Source organism: Microtus oregoni, unplaced genomic scaffold, assembly GCF_018167655.1.
Source record: "Microtus oregoni isolate MIOR12 unplaced genomic scaffold, Mior012 000541F_ref0000159, whole genome shotgun sequence".
NCBI classification, from domain to species: domain Eukaryota; kingdom Metazoa; phylum Chordata; class Mammalia; order Rodentia; family Cricetidae; genus Microtus; species Microtus oregoni.
In genome coordinates, this window is record NW_024545055.1 from 1 (window position 1) to 26,603 (window position 26,603).

At 39.6% G+C, this 26,603-nt stretch overlaps 1 protein-coding gene across 1 annotated transcript; it reads left to right on the top strand.

The window, feature by feature from the left end:
* Positions 1-983: 983 nt before the first annotated feature.
* LOC121445757 (geranylgeranyl transferase type-1 subunit beta-like) lies at positions 984-25,690 on the top strand (the record flags this gene model as incomplete). Its single annotated transcript, XM_041647904.1, has 7 exons — positions 984-1,051; positions 4,273-4,424; positions 6,020-6,152; positions 11,766-11,811; positions 14,088-14,272; positions 14,866-14,974; positions 19,889-25,690. Coding segments are annotated over 7 exons (875 nt in total), but the record flags the coding sequence as incomplete, so codon positions are not given.
* Between the last annotated feature and the right edge of the window lie 913 nt (positions 25,691-26,603).

The window sequence follows — 26,603 nt, forward strand, 5'->3', positions numbered from 1 at the left end:
TAAGCTACCACTAACTGTTCCAAAGAATCAAAGGCTAAGCAAGGTGATTTCCTGTTTGGAAGGAGCAGAATGTGGATGTTAGGATTTGGCCGTCCACCTGTCATAAGAGATTAAAAGTTCATCTTTCTTAAACTTTTTAAAACCATCTTGCGTTTTCATTAGCCGGCAGTTCTGATGCTAATACATTCCTGCCTTTTACATCTGTCATACTGGTTTTCTAACAGCCATTAAGCCCATAATTATGGATGTTTTTCAGTTCTTACCTTGTATCTTATGTATATCTGGAAAATAGAAAACTTGGTAGAAAAAAGACAAAAAAACAAAATGATAAGTATACTTTGGGTAGAGACCAAGTGTGAACTTAAGTATTGTACATTAGAACACAGATTTAAGACTGAAATATGAATAAGCATTTTCTCTAGGGTGATAGAACAGTTTCTACCTTTAGCTTACTCATGTATCAAGAAGCAGTGAGTCACAGTGGATTCTAGAGCCTGTTGTGTGAGCTGTCACGTCCAGCGTGTCACCTAACCTCTTGGCTTGCTTTCTGATGAGCCGTCAACATTATCTCACATAGAAATGGAGACAGTGGGCCTTAATATGTAAGAGGACTTGATGTGCAAACAAGAGTTCAACCTCTAGCACCCACACAAAAGCACCTATGGCTTTGCACGTCTGTGACCCAGCTGTGGAGGTTAGAGGCAAGCTAGCCTAGTGGAAACAATGAGCTTCTGGGTCAGTGAGACCCTGTCTTAAATAGACGGTGAGGAGCAGTGGAGGAAGACTCCTAGTGTCCTCTTCTGGTTTCTGCATGTGCACACAGCCATGGACAACCCTCACCTGCGTGCACCATATGTTCATACAGAGAAAGTGGAGCTTTGGTACTGAAGTACTGTTACTGAATAATTGATTGTGTGGTTAAACTGCTTTGTGCTCTATACAGAAACAGTGTGTTTTAAATAAGCACATACTTTGTTTTCTAGGGTCAAATCTAAATCGCTGTGGTTTCCGAGGCTCTTCATACCTGGGTATTCCATTCAATCCATCAAAGGTTAGTTCTCTATGGGTTGGAACGGAGGGGCGGGGGAGGGACATAAAGAGAGTTTAGTGAGAAAGCAGATGAAGACGTTTAGAAAGAACCAAGCTTCTAGGTTCAATATGTTAAATATAAACAAAAATGTCTTTAAGTGAAGCCTCTAGCCCCCTTTCTAGAGGTGGGGTTTTTTTTGATACAAATATATGCAAAAATTTATGTTATTACCGAAAATTATCTTTTTTTTTTTTTTTTTTTGGTTTTTCGAGACAGAAAATTATCTTTTGATGCGTGTGTAGAACGTATTAGTGAATTCCTGGAGAAACTGGAACTGCGGTGCTCAGGTGTTTTCTGCGAAGCCAGTGATCTTCCCTGTGTTGCAGGACTTAAAGCTGGGTTGTTGTTTCTCAGGAGAGTGGGAGCTGTTCTCCAGGAAGTGACTGGGACCCAGCTAATGACTTTTATAGCAGGAAGCTAAGCTTCCCAAGCATTTTGGGCAGAGGCTTTCTAACCAGCCCATGTCAGTTACAAAGAAGGGCTAATGAAGCGGAGAAGAACTTCAAAGAAGCAGCAGGCCCAGAGCAAGGACTGGGCGTTCTATTTGTGCCCAAAATTACCAAGGTTTTTTTTTTTTTTTTTTTTTAATGTGAAAAGTGGAGAAATTTTTTTCCCCTTCCCTTTCTTTCGCCATGATGTATGGTATAGAACTCAGGACCTCAAGTATATCAGGCTCTACCAACTGATCCATATCCCTACTCCTTTTCACCTTTTTCCAAAAGCAGGTCTCACAAGCTAGGTGCCTGAAAGCTTATACCTGTGATCCCCCAGCACCTGAGAACCTGAGACAGGAGGCCCTATAATGAGTTTGAGCTAACCTGGATTCTATACTCAGTTCTATGCCAGCCTGGGCTGCAAAGTGAAAAACGTGCCTAAGAAATGAAGAACAAACAAAAAAGAGGCTTTTCCTCGATGGGTTTGTCTGCTTATAGGATGGTTGTCAGTCAGTATGGGATTACTTTTGAGAATTTCAAGGATCATGTACAGTTGCATGCGGGATGAAAAACTCCCAGCTATTCATATGTTGATTCAAGATTTTGGAATAAGTAGCAGTGATTGTAGCGATGACAAGATTTAATTGAGACTGCTTCAGCTTATTCCTCTCACTTATACTGTAGACAAGCTTCTCTGAATTAGGGTCAGGTAACATCAGCAAGATCTCTCCAATTGAGTGCCTTGGTAGCAGGGGTATGATAACAAAAGATTTATAAAATGTATTTTTTCTTTTTATACATATATTTTCCAATTTAAGCCAACCTTGAATAAAGGAAGGCTCTCTAGTTAGTCATAATGAGAAGAATTATCATCTTCATGTAGGCAGTGATATTTATTGTGTAGTACAAGTCCATGAGCAGATAGATGTAAGCTGTACTCATTGGTGTAAAACAGTGATTTAATTACAGCTTTACAAGATAAATCTCTACCTCCAGGGAATTTCTTATCATATTTTTAAAATTTATTTTGAGATGGAATCTTGCAGTATTGCCCAAGTTGACCCTAAAATCCTGGGCTTAAGCCTCCCAAGTAGCTGGCCCTGTGGGTGTGCACCATTGCACCTGACCTCTGCACAGTCTAGAAATAATCTCCCCTAATGAAATGCTTGTTGTTGGCTCACAAGTTCTTGTGAAACCCAGTTTTGGCCTTCAGTGTACCTGGCCTGTCCCCTCCGAGGGGCCAGGTCTCACTGTGGATGGTTTTCTCTGAATCTCCGTGGTAGCAGGAGTTAGAGACTCAAATGTAATCACATAGGCCTACGAAAGCTGTCATAGTGCATGGAAGCGTAGGGTCTGTGAGACACACAGACCTGAGGAAACATATATAAATCAAACAGCTTTATCACTTTTTTTTTCTTTCAGAAACTATTGAATTACCTGTGCATCTTTGACATCCTAATATATGTAGAATTTGACAGGCCATAGACTCTCATGGATCTACCCAACTTACCCTTTCCACTTATTTTGCATCATAAATCCTATACTCTGTTAAATTATGTATTGCCTTAATGTCCCAGGGTTTTCCTTTTCTGCTTCATTTTTATTTTCTTGTCCCTGTCTGTACCATCCCAGGCCTCTGCTGTGCGGGAAGGAGGCCCTGTTTAAATCTCTGTAGCACCGTATCTCCTTCCTGACCACTCAGCTGAGCGACTCTGATTGTCGTTGTGTGCTCAGATATCTCTTCATCTCTTAAAGGTCAAGGTTTACCTTTAATTCATGTTTGGGTTCCCTAATATTCTTTTAAAATAGCAGGTGTTTGGTTTAAATACTGAAAAATGAGACCTGCTGTGGGTATTCCGAGAAGCCCATTATAAATGTGAGTGAAATAGAATCGTTAGAGAATTGGAGCTTGAGCTCTGAGGAGGCCTTCAAAGGTGTTAAGAGAAAAGCTGGTTTGGTGTTAGTGAGACTGTATGAAGGAGTTATATGTGAGGCGGCTCCGTGGGAGGCTTCAGAGTTAAAAGGTATTGAGTGTCATTTGCTCTGTGAAGCAGCACAGGTCATTGTGCAAGAAAATTGTGGGATCAAGTTGCTAACCCTTTCATCACACATAGAAACCTTTGGCCAGATTCCTTAAGCTTAAATGTGGTTTATTTCTGGGATTGTGTGACCTTGTTTCATATTATACAGTCGAAGTCTTTACATTTCCTTATATTTTACATTCTGAATACAAATGTTTATTTGAGGTTGAAATAATTAAACTTGATAACAGTAGACAGATAAGATTATATGGTGAATATTACTGTGGTATTTAATTTAGGTTTGTATTTTTTTTTTTAAAGTTCTGGGATTAAACCCACAGACTCAATACACATTTCATCACAGAGTGGTATTCCCAGGCCAAATTTTACTTCTTCTTATACATTTTGGTTTAAAATATTGAATGAGTTTCTAACCTTATAAGACATAATTTTTATAAATGGTAGTCTTGAACTAAGAAAGTTTCAAATATGTGGTTTATTCAAATGTCCTAACTACTTTCATAAAGTTGGATAATCATAAGATGTTGAAAATTATGTAGCATGTAAGAAGACATATTAAGACGTGTAAAAACTGAGGCTTTATTCCTTAGATATCTGTTCACATTGGTGTTAGGAAGTAACGCCATGCCAAACCTCATTTGTGAAATAAAATTTAAAATTTCTGTTAACATATTAATATATTAATTAACACTAATTTTGAATTTAGAGCCCTGGAACAGCTCATCCTTATGACAGTGGACACATAGCAATGACCTACACTGGCCTTTCATGTCTAATTATTCTTGGAGATGACTTAAGCCGAGTAGATAAAGAAGCTTGTTTAGCAGGCTTGCGAGCACTTCAGCTTGAAGACGGGAGGTATGAACTAGATTTAATTCTATAGTAGACTTTTAGAGGTAATATTCCCCTTTTTCGTTTGTTTGGTTTTTGGTTTTTTGTTTTGTTTTTTTTTTTTCGAGGCAGGGCTTCTCTGTAGCTTTGGAGCCTGTCCTGGAACTAGCTCTTTTAAAAAAAATATATATATATATTTATTTATTATGTATACAATATTCTTTCTGTGTGTACGCCTGCAGGCCAGAAGAGGGCACCAGCCCCCATTACAGATGGTTGTGAGCCACCATGTGGTTGCTGGGAATTGAACTCAGGACCTTTGAAAGAGCAGGCAATGCTCTTAACCTCTGAGCCAGTTCTCCAGCCCCTGGAACTAGCTCTTGTAGACCAGGCTGGCCTAGAACTCACAGAGACTCTCCTGCCTCTGCCTCTGCCTCTGCTGGGATTAAAGGCATGCACACTGCTCAGTTTAGAGGATAATGTTCTCTTAATAGCACCATCCAGGACTAGAAATACAGCTCAAGGGTTACTGCATAGTTAGTGTGTGGAGGCCTCCAGTCACAACGGAAAAGAGCCATGCAACATTTGTATATAGAGTTAAGTGCTTAATGCAAAAAGTTTCTCATTTTATATGAACAAAAACAAAGCTTACTTTCTAGTAGAACTCTTTTCTTTTTTTAATTTACCTTCTGGATGAGACAAATATTTTGAAATAAGCTATTTAGTTGAGTATCCTTGAAAGTCGTGATGGTAGAGAAAGGAGTGCACTTTAAATATTATGTTCAAAGTGAGGTGGCTTGATCTCCAGCTTACTGAGGGATGTATTCAAGCGATAGAGAAGTTAATACTCAGAGATACTAGATGGTTTAAGTCACAAGCTGGTGTACATTGTTAATGTAATGAAGCAGTAGCCTTCATCTTCTTTTTTTTTTTAAATATTTATTTATTTATTATGTATGCAATGTTCTGTCTGTGTGAATTCCTGAAGGCCAGAAGAGGGCACCAGACTTCATTACAGATGGTTGTGAGCCACCATGCGGTTGCTGGGAATTGAACTCAGGACCTTTGGAAGAGCAGGCAATGCTCTTAACCGCTGAGCCATCTCTCCTGCCCTAGCCTTCATCTTCTATCAAGACTTTGCGATCAGTCTGCTGCTGTGATTCTTACTTTCTTGTCTCTATTGTCAGAACACTGCTCTTGATGAAGAAAAAGTTACTGTAGACATAGTAAATGGATATTTGGAATCCAGTGTTGTCCCGGATTACTTCCATAAAGAGGAAAGGAACACAGAATATTACCTCTTTGAAACTAAGTGTATAATGAATCACAGGATAATAGATCAATTACTAGTTATCTCTATGTACCTTTAGGAGAAATTTCACATAATAATACCTGCTACTTTTTCTTCAGCTCTTGTTGGGAGTAAACAGCATAGTCTGAATAATGGTATCTGGCAGTGACATTATGGTGAACATAAATGATTTAGGGTCATTTTATACCTAAATATGTAGAATTTGATGGGAGTAAAGTCAGCAAGAGGGGTTTCTGTGAGTAAGGACACAGGGCATATGTTCCTGCTTGAGGTAAATGGTCTTGATGCAGTTTCATGTCCTTGTTTTCAGTTTTTGTGCTGTCCCTGAAGGCAGTGAGAATGACATGAGGTTTGTGTACTGCGCTTCCTGTATCTGCTACATGCTCAACAACTGGTCAGGCATGGATATGAAGAAAGCGATCAGCTACATTAGAAGGAGTATGGTGAGTTATATTCATACAACTGGACTGGTTCAGGTTATTGCTGGTATAATGTATGCATTTCTTTATCAAGAATTAAAAATAACAGTCATAAGATTAGTTTTTTGGTTTATTGTTTCTCAGAACACCATATGGAAATAATCTCAATACGCATATTGAATTCTTGACCATTAAAATTTGTGCTTATGAGCCAGGCGGTGGTGGCGCACGCCTTTAATCCCAGCACTCGGGAGGCAGAGGCAGGTGGATCTCTGTGAGTTCGAGGCCAGCCTGGTCTACAAGAGCTAGTTCCAGGACAGGAACCAAAAAGCTATGGAGAAACCCTGTCTCAAAAAAAATCAAAAAAAAAAAAAAAATTTGTTCTTACATGTGTTTTCTAATCTAATTTTAAAGACAATAGCCAGAAATGCTCCTCTCACATAGTGTAATTTATTCTAGCAGTGGTAAGGAGAGCTTAACTGAGCCAGCATCGCTCTTTGCTCCCGTGTCTTCTGGATAAACCAGAGGCAGCAGAGTTGCTCTCCAGGTTATCACTTCCCAGCCATGAGGCTTGCAATTTACAGATGAGAGAGATTTCTTAAGCCTATTAAGGCTAATTAATTCAACCTCTAGCTGATCTGTTCCAATCCCACAATGGAATGTCTGAGCTCTTAGAGGAGTGGAATTGATTTAAGTATACGTCATGCAGCCCTGGTTCTTATTGAAGGACATTATTGAGAAACAAGGATATGGGTTCTTATTAGCATTAGATATCATTGCTTCTAGGCCTTTCTCATCAAGCACAGGTAGGAAAGTTGTATATGCATAGATACACATGCAAACATAGTTATATTAAGAACTATGAGTTTGTACAGATAAGCCCAACTTTCAGTTTACTATACAGGATCTATTTATTTTTCCTCTTTGATTTATTCCATCTACAGTTAGATATATTCATTTCTGTTTGAATTTCTCTTGTAGGTATTCATTCCATTTAGACACTCCATTCCTCCAAAAAGTTGTTAATCTTTATTTATTTGCATATGGTATTATTTACTTAATACATGTAGCTTAACCTGTTTCTGAATGTCAGAACTACTAAAGAAAAAATGGAGAGAAGTGTAACTTCTTATCCTCCTTTATCTACCACTCTTTCTTAACCCCCAAACCTACCATCTTGCTCCTGTTAACTCTATAGATAACATTCTTATTATTTTCTCACTTACCTTTCCTGTATTTCTGTTTGATAAGAAGATCCATATGCCTTTTATTTTTCCTTATTAAAACGATAACCCACTTCTGGTACCCTAATCTGTATTAGACAAGTATATCAGATGACAGTATATTACATAGGCTGTGTTCTGGCTGTCCAACACTGGGTGTCTCTTGATGGGGAGGCCATGAATCTGGTAGTTGTTCAGTGCCTTAAGGCTTTGGAATCCCAGAGAAGTAGATTTTCATAACAGCGACTTTAATAACAGTAATGCCTTAACAACAGGATAAACTTGCCAGTGAGAGTGAGGGCAAGCAGGCAGAAAGCAAAAGCGTCTTTCTTTCGTGTCTTTTTATGTGGGCTGCCACCAGAGGTGTGGACCAGATTTAGGGTTGGTCTTCTGACCTCAAACGATCCAGATTTAGGATGGGTCTTCTCACCTCGAATAATCCAATCAAGAAAAAAACCCTCACAGGCGTGCTGAGTTGTGTGCGTTTTATTTATTTATTGATTAGTCAAATTGATAATCAAGATTAGCCATCACAAGTCCACCCCTTCTCAATTTAATACATAATCGTATCTATTTATGAAAACTATAACAAGATCATAATTATGTCTAACATGATATAACTATTCCACTAGATGGAAACACATCATTTGTTTAACTAGGTCATAACTTGAATGAAATACCTGGAAAATCAGAGTTTTCCTCATTCTTTTTCTTACAGTTTTTTATTACTTAAATGTGTGAATATAGCAGTCTCTTCTAAAATTCTTTATTTACAACCATTCTGTGTAGAGAGTATCTATTTTTCCACTTACAAATAGTGCTGTCATTGATAACCTTCTGCATATCTTTTATATATCACAGATATGCCTTTATGTAAATTGTTGGTCAAAAACTTAAGTGCATATGAAATTTCAGGAGCTGTATTTTGTTTTCTATCCCCCAAGAGATGGACCAGATGGATCAGCCTGTTGAGTAGTACTGTGGTTACTGCACAGCTTGCTGCCCTTAAAATGTACTCAGTAAGCCTGTTTTTTCTTTAGGAAAAAAGAAACAAACTTAAAAAGATAGCTGGGTGGTGGTGGTGCATGCCTTTAACCCCAACACTTGGGAGACAGAGGCAAGCTGATCTCAGTGAGTTCAAGGCTAGCCTGGTCTACACATCTAGTTCTAGGACAGCCAGGACTGTTACACAGAGAAACTCTGTGGGGAATGAGCCAAATTGTATTCTAACCCCCATAGGAGGGTGGCTTTTTCCACATAGCCTTGCCAGTAAAACGTTATACTTCTTTAAAAATCCATCCCATCCCCTCTCCTCTTCTCCTCTCCCCTCCCCTCTCCTCCCCTCTGCTTCTTTTCTTTGTCTTTATCTTGTCATATTCCACCTACCCACATCCAGCGTTAGAAACTAGATCTTTGTGCATGGTAGGTAAACATTCCCACCAGTGAACTGTGTCACCAGCCCTGTTCTGCTTTTTGGCTTTCTCTGTTTCAATTTTATTTGTGTTCTTTGCTTGTCTTTCATTACAACCACTTTCTCTCTGACATTTTTACTTCTTTTGATGGTAATCAAAGTAGTGTAAGATCAAGCCCAGGGCCAGATACTCTATCTACCACTGAAGCTCCATCTCTCTTCTCCACTGTTACCTCCATATATCAGTTTTATATATTCTTAATTGTTTTCTGCCTTTATTTTTTTTATTTTTTTTTATTGAGAAAAAAAAATTTCCGCCTCCTCCCAGCCTCCCACTCCTCTCCCCGTCCCCCCACTCCTCTCCCCGACCCCCCACTCCTCTCCTCGTCCCCCCACTCCTCTCCCCGTCCCCCCACTCCTCTCTCCCTCCCTCTCAAGTCTGAAGAGCAGTCAGGGTTCCCTGCCCTGTTTAAAGTCCAAGGTCCGCCCCCCTCTGTCCTGGTCTAGGAAGGTGAACATCCAAACTGGCTAGGCTCCCACAAAGCCAGAACATGAAGTAGGATCAAAACCCCGTGCCATTGTCCTTGGCTTCTCATCAGCCCTCATTGTCCGCCATATTCAGAGAGTCCGGTTTTATCCCCTGCTTTTTCAGTCACAGTCCAGCTGGCCTTGGTGAGCTCCCAATAGATCCATCCGCCCCACTGTCTCCGTCGGCCTTTATTTGATTTAGATTTATTTGTAATCTTGTGTGTGTCAGGGTGGGGAGCAGGTTATGAGCATAGAAGCACAACGTAGAGGTCAAAGGAGTTGGATCCCCCTGGAGCTGGACTTACGGAAGGTTGAGCCTCCTCAGCGTGGGTGCTAGGGACTGAACTTGGGTCTTGTCTCCAAGAGCAGTCTATGCTCTTAACCACTGAGCCATCTTTCCAGCCTCTCTGTTTCCCTCTTTGTGTTTTCATTTTAAAAATTGCTTTTTAGGAGTCGTATGATTTAGCCCCTTTTTTTGTTTTGTTTTGTTGAGGGTTGTGTTTGTATGTCTTTTTGAGACAGAGTACTCTATAACCCTGACTGTCCTAGAACTTACTGTTTATCCCAGGCTAACTTCAAACTCAAAGAGATCTGCCTGCCTCTCCCACCTCAGTTCTGAGGTTAAAGGGCTGCACCCACCACAACTGGCTAATCTCTAGACACCTGGCTAATCTCTGTGTTACTTTTCTTTTTCTTCAAACCATTTAACACATTATTTCTTCCAACTCTTAGTCCATTTCTTGTGTGTTTACGTGTGTGTGATGTATGTACTTATTAGTTTTGTTGTGTGTATGTGTGGAGGCTGAGGTAGATATTGGGTGTTCTTCCTTGGTAGCTCTCTACCTTCATCTTTTGATATAGTCTGTCACTAAACCTGAAGTTCATTGGTTAGGCTGGGCACTAGCCAAAGGATCCCCTGTCTTTGAAGGCGTAAGTCATAAACAATGCCACACCAGTTTGGAATTATGATTAATAGGGTAGTATTTATTTAAAGGGGAAAAAACTTACAGATCACCATCAGCCCTCTGCGCAACCAGGAAGGGAGTCTAGTCACAGGCGGAGCAGGAAGTGAAGAGAGAGAGCAGAGGGAAGTGGCCGCTTTTTTAAAGAGAGAGAGACCACGCCCCAATGGGCTGGTATCTCAGCAGCTATAGGCTGGAGGAACGGGAGGACCTCCCGCAACATGTCTTGGCATTACCTACTCCAGTGTTGGGGTTACAGGCATCTGCCACTAAGCCTGGCTTTTATGTAGGTTCAGGATCTGGCACACAGGTATTTTACAGACTGAACCATTTCCTCAGCTCTCTGTTTTTAAGGTTGAAAATCATTTTCCTATTCCTACTGTTTGTTTGAGGGTGTGCAGTTGAGTTTTGGGTGCTGGGTTAAATTTTCTAATTTCCCTCTGTCTTTGTGGCTGTTTCTTGTCGGTGCAGGCTGGTTTTCATATACTGAGAAGTAGTGTTTTTATTCCATTTATTCTGTTTTCATGTAACAGTAATTAGATTTAGTGTAATAGAATTTTTTTTCTCTTAAAAGTATATAGAACTCAGTGTTGCCCATTTTTCTTTTTTTTTAATATTTATTTTGTGTGTGTGTGTGTGTGTGTGTGTGTGTGTGTGTGTGTGTGTGTATGTGTATACTATGTGTGCAGGAACCCACAGAGCTCAGAAGAACCAGCAGATCCCCCAGAACTGGAGTTACAGGTGGTTGTGAACCACTATATGGGTGCTAGGAACCGAACCTAGGTCTTCTCCAAGAGCAGTGAGTGCTGTGAATCACAGAGCTATCTCTCCAGCCCCAGTCTGTGCTTTTTCTCCTTGCAACAAAGCATGATTTCTTTGAGTGATTTGATGGTGAGGAAATGTGGTTTGTTCTGTGATTCTCCTGGCAGAAAGGAAATCTTCCCTTTGTTTCCCAGGCCTCTAAATTCTTGAGTTATTCTTTATTACCTGATGCTCAAATGAGCCATTTGAGCACTGCCAACTTGACTTGCACACTCTTTCTGACTGCTAGTATAGCCATCTTTATCCTAGTACTAACATCCCACAGAGATAATAAATAACCTTGCTAACTAAAGGGAGGCAGTAAATCCTTATTAACAAAGTTTGAAGAAGATGGCATAATTGGTTGTGATCATGATGCACAATATCTATAAATGACTGAAGTTGAGTAGGCATGAAGTCCTTGTGTTTTTATTCGCTGTTGGCTCACATGGAAGAGTGTGAGGGTTAGGATCGGGGATTGTTATTGACAGAAGCCGAATGTGCAGTGGGGCCCTGCACACTTCTCAGGTGTGCCTCTGTGAAAGCACTTGAGGGTTCGGCCTGCTAAGCAAGAGAAGAATGGAGACTGCAAAATGCCCACTTATTTTAGAAGATATAAGAGAGACCAAAATAGTTAGCTTATTGGGAACTTAGTATCTACTATTATCATGATTATTTCTCCACTAAACTAAACGGTGTTTTTCTTTTTCAGTCTTATGACAATGGGCTGGCACAGGGAGCGGGACTTGAATCTCATGGTAAGACTTCTTTTGTTTTTTGTTTTTTTGTTGTTTTGTTTGTTTGTTTTTTGGGGTTTTTTTTGAGACAGGGTTTCTCTGTAGCTTTGAAACTTGTCCTGGAACTAACTCTTGTAGACCAGGCTAGCTTCGAACTCACAGAGATCCACCTGCCTCTGCCTCCCAAGTGCCAGGATTAAAGGCGTGCGCCACTATTTCCCAGCTCATAGTAAGACTTTTTAAATGGTTGTGTAGTTTTCAAATAACATGGTATCTTCAGCACAATGTCTCAGACTGTCTGAACCCTTGCTGTAGAATATCTGCCTTTGTCAGCTGCCTACATCTGTCTTTGACACTGTGGTACTTACCTGTTCAGCGCCTCTTAGATCTCTAATCTTAGGAGAGTATTCAAGACAGAGAGATTTCTAATAAACTATTGAATGTTAGCTGCATGAGTAGATCTTGGTATTGCTTCTTAGGCTATTGTTAGAAAACAGCAGGTTATTTTCTTTGGCATAACAACTGATTGATAAACCAAAGAGATATATTGAACATTAAAATTTTTATTTACCTTCCATAATATAATTATCCTTAGTGATTATCACAAGACATTTTTCTGTTGAACCAGTCTGCTTTCTTACATTTTCCCTCACTTTGGGCAGTGCTGGAATAGTGAGATGGTAGCCATTAAGTTTGTTAGCACATCAAAAATATGTACCCTCTCAAATCAAACTCTATTCAGAAGTAATCAAGTTTCCATTCCTCTGTTTGAAGAGGCCCAGGAGCTGGGAACTCCGGATGAACTTGAGGTTTCTCATCACTGGGTGTGCCGTGCTGTGCTGTGCTCACTTGCTGCCTCTATCCCTCTGCTAGCATGGTTGGAGCAGGGGTCTGCGCTGACACCTCCATCTGTATGACTCTGCCTTCTAGATCTCCCTAAGGGTTTCCCCCTTCGATAACACAGAAGTTTTGTTCTTCTGTATAGAAATTATCTTGACCTTTCCTCTGACCCCCATTACAATATGACACCATAGTTCCGATATATGCCCAAGTTACACAGATAGGTGTAGGGTAGCTGGTGATAGAGATACCAGGAAGACTCACTTCCCATGATGCATTAGAGCCAGTTCTGTGACACTGATTTGCAAAAAGAAAGCTGTTTCACAACTAGTCAGCAAGGAGGTCAGGAACTGTGACCTCTGCCTTCCCAGTCAGTGAGTACTGGACATTATCGGCAGGGGGCAGGCAGAGACTGTTCATTGATGGATGATGGGAAGGGAAAGTTTTCCCAAACCCTGTTTTAGACGTGCACGTCAACATACCCCTTTATAGGTCAAATGCTCCTTTGAAGTAGAGGGTGTTCTCTGCGGAGCGTTTGGATTTGTAAGTTAGCATCAAAGACCAGTGACTGATAGTTGGCTTCTACACATTTCCATTCTTGAAAAGTGACTTTGAAACTATCTGTGCTGAATTTCAGAGACTTACATTGTGAAACAAGAAACAATTATTTGAGAAATTTCCATCCATGTGGTTGTATGAAAGGAGAATTCTACAAGGATAGGCTCTGGTGCTTGCTGCTGTAGCACTCTGAGTAGACACTTCACTGGCACAAAGACATTGCAGTTATATTGCGTGGTATCCACACATGACACTTAATATTTGTGTGTGTGCCTATATGGTATGTATGTGTACTTATGTGTAAGTATGGGCACATACGCATGCCACATATGTGGAGATCTGAAGACAGCCTCAGGTTAGGGTCCTTGTTCCATCTTATTTGAAATAAGGCCTCTTGTTCGCCATCGTGTATACCAGACAGACTAACCTTGATAGCTTGTTGGCCTTACAGACTGTGCTGTTATGTCCAGCCTTGTGCTGATCCCAGGGATCTGAACTCAGGTCCTCCATTTATAGTGCATATGCTTTATGCATTAGGCCATCTTCACAGTTCTGTTTCATTTTCTTGAGACCGGATCTTCTTGCTGTTAAGCCCAGGCAGACCTCAGTCATGCATTATTCCTGCTTTAACCACTGTAGTGCTGAGATTACAGACATCACAACCACACTGAGCCTGCTAACAAGTCACAGTGAGGAGGAGATTCAGTCAGGATCAGTCGGTAAAGTACCTGCCATATCAGCATGGCGACAGGCGACCTGAGTTCAGATCTCCCAGTATAAGCTGGGCCTGATGTCATGCTCCTGTAACCCTGACGCTGGAGGTACACTAACAGATCCCTGAAGCTCCTAGTTTCGTGATAGAACTTGTCTCATAACATTTGTGTTTTGATTATTATCAGGAGGATCAACCTTTTGTGGCATTGCATCACTGTGCCTGATGGGTAAACTGGAAGAAGTTTTTTCAGAAAAAGAACTAAACAGGATAAAGAGGTGGTGTATAATGAGGCAGCAGAATGGATACCATGGAAGACCTAATAAGCCTGTTGACACCTGTTACTCCTTCTGGGTGGGAGCAACTTTAAAGGTAAGAGAAGCCATGGGAGTGAGGCACCCAAGCCCTTGATATTTATACCCACTTAAAACTTGTGTCCCTCACAGACACAGACACGCCCAGAGATTAGCCACAAGTTGACATTGTAAGCCATCACACTCATCTAAGTACAATCATGTGATATTTGTTCTTCTGTTTCTTCCTTATTTTCCTTAGTGTAATGTTAGGACCCATCCATTTATATATATATATTTTTTTTTTCCTTTTTATGTCTGAGTAATGTTCCTCTCCCTCTCTCCCTCTCCTTTCTTCCTTCCCTCCCCCCCACTCACTGTGTGTGTGTGTGTGTGTGTGTGTGTGTGTGTGTGTGTGTGATTTTAGTAGGTATTTACTGTATCTGTAGGTATGCCTGGGTAAAAGTCGTATCTTGACAATATTAAGCCTTCTTGCTAATGAGCTAGGTAAGAAAATAAGAAGATACTGTAGTTGGCTAATTTAAGTGTTCAAGTCCCCAGAGATTTGCTCTGAGAATCTAAGCTAGAGAAAAGCCTATCCGAATAATCAGTAGCTGAAATGTGATCAATAAGAAGTTTTTTGCCTGTTAATTTTTGTCATTTTGTTTTTAGCTTCTGAAAATTTTCCAGTATACTAACTTTGAAAAGAACAGGAATTACATCTTATCAACTCAGGATCGCCTGGTGGGAGGATTTGCCAAATGGCCAGACAGTCACCCAGGTAATTGCATTTGGCATGAATGTAAAGCAGTACGTGTTTTACTTTTGAGTAGACCTGGAAGTGTATGTTTTTCAGAAATTGTATATGACAGAAAATATCACCACAGTTGTAACATTACAGTAAATAGTACATTTTGTAAAAGATTATGTCTAAGGCTGGTGAAATGGTTCAGTGGATAGCTGCCTGACCTGGTGACCTGGGTTCAATCCCCAGAGCCAACATGGTAGAAAGGGAGAACCAACCCATGCACTCTTTTGACCTCTGCATGTGCACCTATAAACCTATGATGTCCACACACAAAATATGACCTCTGCATGTGTACCTATAAACCTATGATGTCCACATACAAAATAAAAACTAAAGATATTTAAGATAGACTTAAGGTATGGGTAGTATAAAGGAAGGGCAAATTGTCAAGGTAATAAATAGTATAATATGCATCCTCCAACACTCCTAATACTTACAAATGTTTTATTTCATGTGTGAAACTAAGGGGCCCTACCTGAAGCAAGGAGTTACTTGGCTCATCTAAAAAAATCAGGGTTATTAGCTGTGACATCAGGGTTATTAGCTGTACTTGGGCTGAGCGTGTTCTAGTATGCTTTTCTTTTGCTGTAATAAAACTTTGATCAAAAGCAGCTTGAATCTGTAGATTGCTGTTGGTAAGATTGCATTATATTGATCCTACCTATTCAAGAACATGGGAGGTCTTTCCATTTTCTGATATCTTCTTCAGTTTCTTTCTTCAGAGACTTAAAAGTTCTTGTCATACAGATCTTTCACTTCTTTGGTTAATAATATTGTATGTTATTTGTGGCTATTATAAAGGATGATGTTGCTCTGATTTCTTTCTTGGCCCTTTTATCATTTGTAGGAGGGCTATTGATTTTTTTTTTGAGTTGATATTGTATCCTGACACATTATTTAAGGTGCTCATCGGCTGTAGGTATTCCCTGGTAGAATTTTGGGGGTCACTTATATATACTATCATATCATCTGCAAACAGTGAAAGTTTGACTTTTTTCTTTCCAATTTGTATCCCCTTGATCTCCTTTTGTTGTCTTATTGCTCTAGCTAGAACTTCAAATACTATATTGAATAGATATGAAGAGAGTGGACAGCCTTGTCTTATTCTTGATTTTAGTGGAATCGCTTTGAATTTCTCTTCATTTAATTTGATGTTGGCTGTTGGCTTGCTGTGTATTGCTTTATTATGTTTAGATATGTGCTGTGGGACAATGGTCTGTACCCTGTCACTTGTGTTTTAAATAAACACTGATTGGCCAGTAGCCAGGCAGGAAGTATAGGCAGAGCGACCAGACAGAAAGTAGAGACAGGGCAACAAAAATTCTGGGAAGAGGGAAGTTTCAGTCTGCAGCCGTCACCCATTCACAGAGGACGCCAGGCACAGAGCAAGCGAGAAGTGATTGCCTTGCCAAAAAAGGTACCAAGCCACGTGGCTAACACAGACAAGAATTATGGGCTAATATAAGTTATAATTAGTTAATAAGAATCCTGAGCTAATAGGCTAATCAGTTTATAATTAATGTAGACCTCTGTGTATTTCTTTGGGACTAAACAACTGCAGGGCCAAGTAGGACAGAAAACCTCAGTCAACAGACATGTTCTTTGTAGCCTTGATCTCCCAAGACTTGTATCATGAAGTGGTGTTGCGTTTTTGTCAAATGCTTTTTCAGTATCTAATGAGATGATCAGATGTTTTTTTCTTTCAATTTATTTATATGGTGGATTATATTGACAATTTCATATTTTGAACCACCCTACATCTCTGAGATAAAGTCAACTTGATCATGTTAAATGATTTTTTTTTTCATTTGTTCTTGGATTTGGTTTGCCAGTATTCTGAGTATTTTTGCATCAATGTTCATGAGGGAAATTGGTCTGTAATTCTCTTTCCACTTCAGTCTTTGTGTGGTTTGAGTATCAGGGTAACTGTAGCCTCATAAAATGAGTTTGACAATGTTCCTTCTGTTTCTATTGTGTTGAACAATTTGAGGAATATAGGTGTTAGCTCTTTGAAGTTCTGGTAGAATTCTGCACTGAAACCATCAGGCCCTGGGCTTTTTTTGTTTGGGAGACTTTTGATGACTGCTTCTATTTCTGTAGGGGTCTATTTAAATTGTTCATCTGGTCTTGATGGCCTGGAATTCACTGGTGAAGGATATCCTCCAACACACCTACCTCTGCCTCCCAAGAGCTAGGATGAAAGGCCATACTCTGGGTTTAGTTAATTTCCTTAGATAAGTACCTTAATTTCTGACTTGTCATGCTTCTTACCTAACGTGCGGGAACCAGGTAACTACGGACCATATGACTGGACTCAGAAACTAGCACCCTCTCTGGCCCCTTCTCCAGCCTTTACTCTCCTCACTTATTTACTCCAGCAAAGCGAACCTGTTTGAAGCTTGACTATGAAGCCCTTGCTGAAGTAATTGAGAGCACTGGCGTGTTTGATTTGCATGTTATTGGAAGATTAGCTATAGACATATACACCTATCTCTAAGGCACAGCCATTGAAGTGCTTTAATAGAATCATGATCTTGGTTACCATAGTATTAGCAAGTGCTTTTCTGTTCATCTCTGTAGGGTTTCTGTGCTTGAGTCAAAATGTAAAGAAGAGGCTCATGAAATCGTATGTTTGTGCTTAAAGTAAAAGGAATAATTATGCCTGCCTTTTTAAAATGTAAAACATGCTTTCTTAGAGAAAATACCCCAACATACATTTTCACAAATCAATTTCCAAAGCAAAATAATTAGTTTTGAGATTTTTGTGTGTGTAGCTTTAAATATGTTTGATGTCTTAAGAAATCTAGTGATTATTTTAGTCCTGATGATTTTTTTGTCCTATCAGTCTGGCATTGTTTTAGCAAATAACGGAAATAAATGCAATCTTTTGGGAAGCATCTCATATTTGAAGTACCAATTATTTCTGATATTATGGAATTTTATTTTTGTGGGCTTTTTGTTCAGTTGGCTTGAGATTTTTGAGACAGGATCTTACTATGTGGCCCAGGTTACTCCTGAACCCACTATATAGCCAGAAATGATCTTGAGTCTTGATCTTCCTGCCTTTGCCATCCAAGTGCTGGCTTCAAGGTGTGGACTACCACCAGGCCTGGCTTTCCAGTTCTATGTTTTGAAGAAAATTTCTGAAACTTTTCTAGAGAGATCAGTTGGCAAGTCTTGTGTTTATATCCACATGTGTGCTTGTTGATGACTTAGAGACATGTGTCCCTGGAGCCTGCACACCCTCACACAGACGGTCTGAGGGGCAAGGCCTACCTGCTCAGTGAGCCTTTAGGAGAGCCATCCGAACAACAGTTTTCCAAAAGAGCGCCTTAACTTGGTTTTAGTAAGATTTGTAGCATATTTGGCACCAGGACCTTTATTATTTTTGTGGAGAATACCTTTGCCTTATTAAATGAAGTATATCACTGTCCACAGGTGAGGGGTTTGGTTGTTGGGTTGTTTGGGAAGTTTTTATTTGAAGTTTGAGATTAAGTTCTGGTTTCTGACTTTTACAAAACTTCTTTTGAGGAAGAAATATGGAGAGATTTAGATTTTATACAAGATCCAATTTATATTATTCTCGATTTGTGTCATGCTCCTTTTTCTTTTAACCTTTATCTGTATGGAATATTTGCCTGTATTAATGGCCGTGCACCACATGCGTGCAGCACTGCAGTGGAATTGGAGGCACAGGTGACTGAGCCGTGGGTGCTGCGACTCAGTGATCAGCCTGTGCTCTTGAACTGCTGAGCTCTAGCTCTCTAGCTCTTCTTTTTACCTTTTCTTTTTCCTTAAAAATTTTCTAATTTCTAAATAAAGTTTAATATTGCTTTGTTTGACTTGTAATTTTAGAGTAACTATCAGGAATAGGGATATTTTTATTTTTTACTCTGAAAATTAGGGGAAAGTAAGCCATTTAGCTTGTGACAGTTAGACCTGGTAAGGTATTCTGAACTTTAATAGCTCTTAGGATCTCAAATGCTGGCCGTTTCAAAAATAGAAAAGTATTCTTGGTTGCTATGAAACTTTTTTTGTAGTGTTCCTGTAACTGCAGAGTTCTGAGCACTTCTGAAGTCTATATAAGGTTCTCAGGCAGGCAGAGGCCATGTGTTTTTATGACTGCTCGTCAGAGGGTTGTGGCTCCCTGGAAATGGGGGACTAGTGAGCCTAAAGGGAGTCTGTGTATACTGTCAGGGCAGAAACGGCACAGCTCTCCCGTGTGCTGCCTGCTCCATGTACTGCACACAGTGCTGGTGTACACTTAGAGCTCTGTTTACTGCACACAGTGCTGGTGTATGCTTAGAGCTCCGTTTACTGCACACAGTGCTGGTGTATGCTTAGAGCTCCGTTTACTGCACACAGTGCTGGTGTATGCTTAGAGCTCCGTTTACTGCACACAGTGCTGATGTATGCTTCAGATATGTTGGGGCAAAACTTGGGTGAAAGGGCAGGTGTTGCTGCCTCGTTTCAAAGGCTGTTTTGTTTTCATTTTTAGAAAACTTTCTAGGGTTCTGGCTACAGTTTGGTGGTGAAAGGTGTGCTGATCATCACCCAAAAAGCCCTGGGTGCACTTGGCACCATGAAAACCAAATGAAAATGAAAAATTGCTTTTATACTATAATTTTTTCTCTATATTTTAAGACAGCAGGAGGCATTGTTACTCTGATCCTTAGAGAACATAGGCAAGAAAATCATGTGATGTGTTCCTCTAACAGTAATTTCAGTAATCCAATACATGATTTTGATTCACTTTTTAAAATGGTGCTTGAAATTGAGACTAATGCTTTCAAAAACTAGTATTTTTCTAATTTTTTATGTAGTAATTGGCTGTAGATTCTTTGCAGTTTGTTCAGTGAGAATGCTGATCATGAAATGCCTTTTCAGATGCTTTGCATGCATACTTCGGGATCTGCGGCCTGTCACTAATGGAGGAGAGTGGAATCTGTAAGGTTCATCCTGCTCTGAATGTAAGCACACGAACTTCTGAGCGCCTTCAAGATCTCCATCAGAGCTGGAAGACCAAGGACTCTAAAGAGTGCTCAGAGAATGTCCATATTTCTACTTGACTGACCCTGGGTCGTGGGTTTGTAGCATAACTGTAGCTCAAGGTTAAAAGCCATGTGTAACCAAGTGTGCTCTTTTTTAAGGGGTAGTCTTAAGTCAAAGCTTGTACTGCTAACACTGCAGGATTGGTCTTGATCCAGTAACCACTGTACTGGATTTCAAGACCTCCACAGGACTCTGTTGTGGCTCTTAAGTGTTTATACCGTGTTTCTGAGAAGTTTCTTGGGGGAGATCTGCTATATGTATGTATGTGTGTTATCTCCTTAAAACCCTTCAGTACAAGTTCTGGCTTACAATGGACATAATTCTTCAAGTTTACACTTCATATGGCATTGATAATCTTGAGGTGAGCATTTAGTGATCACTTAAAAATGTCTACTGCTGATGGTAAGAAATTTGCTTTATTCAATTAAGTATCTGGATTATTCTTTAAAAATCGATGCTCTTATAATTTTCTTCAAGAATAACATATTTTGTGTTATTCTTAAGATGTGCCAACTAGATTTGTGTAACCTAAACGGATGAAATTAAAAGTTCATAGTAAGGAAAAATGGGCTTACCTAATACTATAGTTTTCTACAGAGAGAGTACTACATAACTGAGGGAGAAGTGATTGAACTGTGAAATTATGAATGAGAAGGTTCTGTGTTGTGTGTCTTTATTAGAGGTTCCTTGGATGAGTACCTGTTCTGTTTTGTTTTAATCTCAAATCACTGGCTACTTTTTGTCTGGGGCAAGGGAGGAGATAATCTTGGCTATTTAGAAACAAAGACATTCGGTGTTCTATTCTTCTGAAGTTCATGATACTGTAAATTATACTTGTACAGTTCTTTTTAGTTGCTTGGCTGTTTTATTTTCTTTTTTTTTTCCTCAGTATTTTATAGCCACTATAGTTAGCTGCTTTATCTCTCATTTACCAGGTTGAGCATCTTTAATCCAAAATTCAATATCTGGCCAGGTATAGTGAGGTATATGCCTTTAACTCAGCACTCAGGAGGTAGAGGCAGGCAGAACTCTGTGAGTTCAAGGGCAGCTAGAACTACACAGTGAGACCTTGTCCGTCCACCCCCCCCCCAAAAAAGAAACCCAGCAGCAACAAAAATAATAAAAATCAATTATCTGAAATGGTCCAGAATCTAAATTATTTACTGTCAGTATGACACAGTTCGAAAATCCCACCACTTCATGCAGCAGGTCTCAGATGAATTTCAGGGACACAGTAAGTAGTGTGTAAAGCTGCTTGAAACTACTGAGTAAAAGGTATGAAATAAATGCATTCCTTGTTCAGGTGTGGGTCCCATCCGCAAGGTTAAAGTGTATATGTAAATGGTCCGAAATCTGAACACAGAATCTAAAATCTGAAACATTACTTTTAGGTCCATGCGTTCTGGATAGTGAGACTCAGCCTGGAAATGATTTTCTAATGTTTTTAAGTTTGATAAATCTTTAACTACAAACAGAACCACGGAAGTATACATAATCATTTCTATTTTTCTATTTTTGACTAAGTGGGAAGAAAATATATCCATCTAGAGGGGATAAACTATGGTTTTACTTATTCATTGTCTTATCTTAATTCTGTGAACTAACAACCAAAAGAAGTTGTTGTAAAATTCTTCGTTAGCAATCAACTCGTCATTAAATCACATCCATGACTTGGTGACAAGAGGAAAATTTCTTCACTAGAGGAAATGGATGTGTTGGTCTTGCTCATAATAAAAGTTATATCATTAATCTACAGACATCATTGTAAAAGCTAAATTATTAGTGTTACTGGGTAGATAATAACATCTTCATTATTAACTAAAGAGACATTTCCTAAATAATATTTCAAAAGGGAAACCTGGCATATGATTAAAAATAATACATCACTTATTGGCATGTTTAGTTTTAGAATTGAGTTTGCAAAGTCCAATAATCAGTTTTGGGAGTCTAGCTCATGGCCCTGACTCCCTGGCTTTGATCCTTGGCCCCAAAACTAACAAACCAACCAAATCCTCTTTATAAATCAGTCTTTCAGTGGTGGAGAGAAAAGCTTTACCAACAAACATTATCATCCCATGAGTTGTTCCAGTTGTTTCTGTTTAAATCCAAGCAAATAACAACAATCCTGTCTCAAACTGACTTATCTCTTAGACATTAAGAACTGAAACAGCGATATGGAAATGCTCTAGGTGTATAGCAGAAGCCAATGTTTTTCCTGAGTTGCTGTCAGTTATAGAAGGTAAAAAAATTGGTTATTAATAAGTAGAAGATTTATAACATAAAAGTAATTTATATTTTCAAACTCCTTGAGTAATTTATTGGCAAAGGAATATTAATGGCAGAATAATTTTACTATACTCTAAGAGGCTATGTTCCACGTGATACTTTATGGACCAGTGAATGTTTGTGTTTCATAGAAACATATCAACCAAAAAATGTTGAATTGTTTTGAAGTACGGAAAAACTATTTCTAGCTTTTCCTAAATAGTTGTATCTAAGAAAATATTTATTAATAAAGTAAATTCTAAGCACTGTTTTACATAGAACCTGTTCTCTAGCAATAGTGACAGTAAGAGGAGAAACATGAAGTGAAGATGTGCAGCACCCTTCCCTCCCAGCCGGTCTCTCTCCATTTCCTTAGTGTACTTTCGAAGAGTAATAGCAAGAAACATTTATTTATCACCTACAGTTTTAGGTTTGACCTGTAATTCTTGTTTTTATAGACTTTTAAATAGGTATTTATAAGTAATAAAGTTCAAATATAAATTTTGCTGACAGTGGTGATAATTTGAAGTGTCAGACCTGATAGTATTTGATAAACAGAGTGATGGAAGTTGTCTGAAGCAGGGTGACTTGAGGTTTATACCACATATCTGCCCGTGAGCGGCATGATCTTAGACCCAATTTTCCCTGTTGGTAAAATGAAGTAAACATTAGAATAATTTCACTAGGCAGATTCAGGATTAAATGAGATAGTATATTAAAAGCACTTTTTCTAATTATAGTTTCATATGACCATAAAAGTGTTTTTAAAAATTTCTTATACAATAGAAATCTTAACAGGGTTTAAACTGAAGGAAGATGCTGCCTAGAGAGTAGCTTTTTAACTTTCCCAATAAGTAACAGAAGGAATATCAAGTATAGCCACAGCAAAACTAGGTGACAGGTGGTACCAGCCTGAGCCTCAGCGTACAAGTGAAAGAACTAATGTGACCTGTGTGGTTTTGGCCAGCGTAGTTTCACCTCTACAGAGGATCGAGGAGGAAAGCAGCCCGGTTCTGAAGCCCTGCAAATCGGAGAACTGTGGTATTGCCATGTTCTCACTGCAGAGGGCAGTGGGCAATCTGAAAATGAAGGCTGAAACCCGACAGAGCTGTGCAGAATCCTGCCAGTGATCTGGTGAGTGCGGGACAGTGGAAGGTATGTTGGTCATAGTAAATAGGACAACGTGGCCTGATCTGTGTACTGTTTGAAGTTAGGGAAAGCACAGCACTGGGAAGAAACTAGTAGAATTAGAATCCAAACTGGACAGGCTAGGCATGAGACATAAAGGAGAGATAGCTAAAATAAGTATTGGGAGGAAACACCCGTAGACACAGATGCATAAATATAGGCATGTTCAATCACTTAAATCACAGGAAAAGGAAGAGTACTGAGAAGATAGAGCCACTTTGGAGCCACTTTCTAGAGCAACTCTTCTTTCTCAACAACAGTTTAACCTAAAGAAAAAAGCAGGTGAGCATTCGGTTCCCAGAATTAGAGTGAACCAGACCAAGGCCCATGAAACCTATCACTAGGCCATGACAGCAGCATATAGTGTTTGCAATGACACACATTGTCTCAGAACTGGAGCAAGGAAGGGAGCGGAGAAATATGTATAGCTCAATAAAAACAATTAAAAAAAGAATTGGAGCACGGAGCAAAACGAAACCAAGTGGAGGAAGGAGGCAAAACAATAATGCAAAAACCAGTTAGTCTTAAGTCAAGAGATGCAAAGGCTCCTTTGGCATGGTCGAAATCCTCAGGGAATTTAAGACACAGAGGAGGAGCAAGCAGGAAAACATAAGTGACAAAGGGAAGGGCCTCTAAACACAACTGATTGCCAGTTGTCTTAGGATTCTCACACAAATTCAAAGGAAGTTTTTAGAGAAAAATGCAAATTGATAAAATTCAATGCAGAGAATAGAGCTACCATAGGAAAATGCAAACAAAAGATCATTGTACAATCTTGTAAGACTGAAGAACCTCAACATTGCTTTAATAATTCCAGAGGCCAGAAGAAGGATCTTGAACCTCAAATTGCTCCATAAAAGGAAAATTTTCTCATGTTTACCTTGTAAAGTTGATAAAATGACATAAATTTTAAAACACAACAAAAATTATGGCAAAAAAGCAAATTCTGGGCCATTCAGGCTTACTAGTATCTCCACAGACTGGGGCGATAGCTCTTTTGGCGGTGTTTGCCACTCAGTCACAAAGACCTGAGCTTGATCCCCAGCACCCAAGGTAAAAGCCAAGCTTGATATTGCGCACTTGTTCCCAGCGCTGAGAAAGCAGAAACAGGCAGATGCTGGAACCTGTCGGCTAGCCAGCCCAGCCTAATCGATGAGCCCCAAATCCCCCAACAACCCTTCCTAGAAATAAGGTGAGGCAGGGGAGCTCCTTCAGTTGGTAGAGGCTCTTGCTACACAAGCCTGGCAACCAAATTAGATTTCCTAGAATCCGTGTAAAGGTGGAAAGAGAAAACCAGCTCCACAGAGTTGTCCTATGGCCTCGTGCACGTCATGACATGTATACCCATACACACTAATAATAATACATCTTAAAACTTTATGTGACAAGCTGAAGAGAACTGAGGTTGACCTCAGGCCTCCACACACCTGCAAACACAAACTTAACTATCAGTACAAATTACTCAGCGATTTGTTAGGCCCACAACCCAGTAGCACTTGAAAGAGGGAATAAAATCATGCCTCAATTGAGTTCGTATTAGAAATGAAGGATAATTCAGCTTTCGAAAAGCTTAATAAGGTGTTAAAAAAAAAAAGAAATTTGATTTAGAAACTGATAAATAATTCCCGAACATTGCACCTCTACCCTGGAGGCAAGCATCCTACTGTTGAATCCAAAGAGCCTTTCTGATGAAGCCAGAACAGGACTCTGCTTGCTGTGTCCTTTACTCCTTAATACACGAGGACTTGTAGCCAAGGAAGATTAGAGCAAAGATGTCAGTCAGGAAGAGATCAGACTTGGCAAACAGGATCATCTACTTGAAAAACCCCAAGGAATTTTTTGAGACACCAAACCGTAAGAGAACCTAAGTAGCAGCGGTCGTTAGCGTGCAGGCAGCGCGAGGACTGCATTTTCACAGTTCCACAAGGTGGAGCCCAGTGTTGTCAGAAATCACCTTCTTCCAGCCAGGTCTGCTGTTGTGAGCTTTCCATAAGTGCGACTGTATGGTGTACACTGTGTCTTACTTGGCTTCTTTGCCCTAGAAGAGAATACAAGGGCTTTCTGGTGCTGATTACATAGGTGCATTCATTTTATGAATATTTACCAAGCTGTACCATCAATCATGCTTTGTGCACTGTTCTGTGTATGTAAATACAACTCAATAAAGATGTTTAGTTAAAAAAAGACTACATAACTATATCTGCATAAACCCAAGCCGTTTGGACGACACACCTCTAGGTCTCAGTCTGTGATTACTGAACCAGAGAGGCTCACGTGTGAACTCAATCAGACTTGTTTAAAACACCTCCATGAGAAAATCCTGCTTTGGAAAAAGAAAACTCTTGGGAGACAACAGACTCGAACAAGTGTGTGCCTTACTGTTAATAGGAAGACAGCATCAAAACAGTTTTCTTGTGTTAGTTTGTAAATTTAATGCCACTGCCATAAATACTATGCTTGTTGAATGAGAGAACGTATTAGACTATCCATTAAAACTGAGAAAGTGAGAAGAAGCCAGCCCTGCCAGACACACTGTAATTGAATATGTGCGCGCTTTGCTCAGGCAGGTCCAGGTCTACACATTTCTATTAAGCGCAGAAATAGATGCTGTGCTTTGAGGATCTTCTGGTGTATTTGTAAGTCATAGGAGAAAAGAGACTGTTTATGATACGTTCATACAGTGTGACACTCATACAGGTGTTAAGACACACAATGATGTTCTTGATATATTGCTAAGTGAACCAAAAGTTTGGTATTAAAAAATAGTTGTGTAAACAAGGAAAATGAAATGTTAGAATAGTCCCAGCGGCACATTAGAATAAAGGCAACGTCTGAAATCAGTGAGAAAGGGAACTTTTAACTAAGTACCTAGTTACCTAAGTAACTGTAATTGTTCACATATTTACACATCTTGAAGAGTGCATAGCTTCGTCTGTCTCAAACCTCTGCATGTGCACTATACACCAAGATACTGTATATTCTGTATTGTAACTTTCAGTCATTCTGTGATACGATGTCTCTCAATATGTGGGTTTTAACCGTTGAGTATCGCCTAAGTTGTGACAAATATAAGGTTCTTGAGAGTGTATTTTCACAC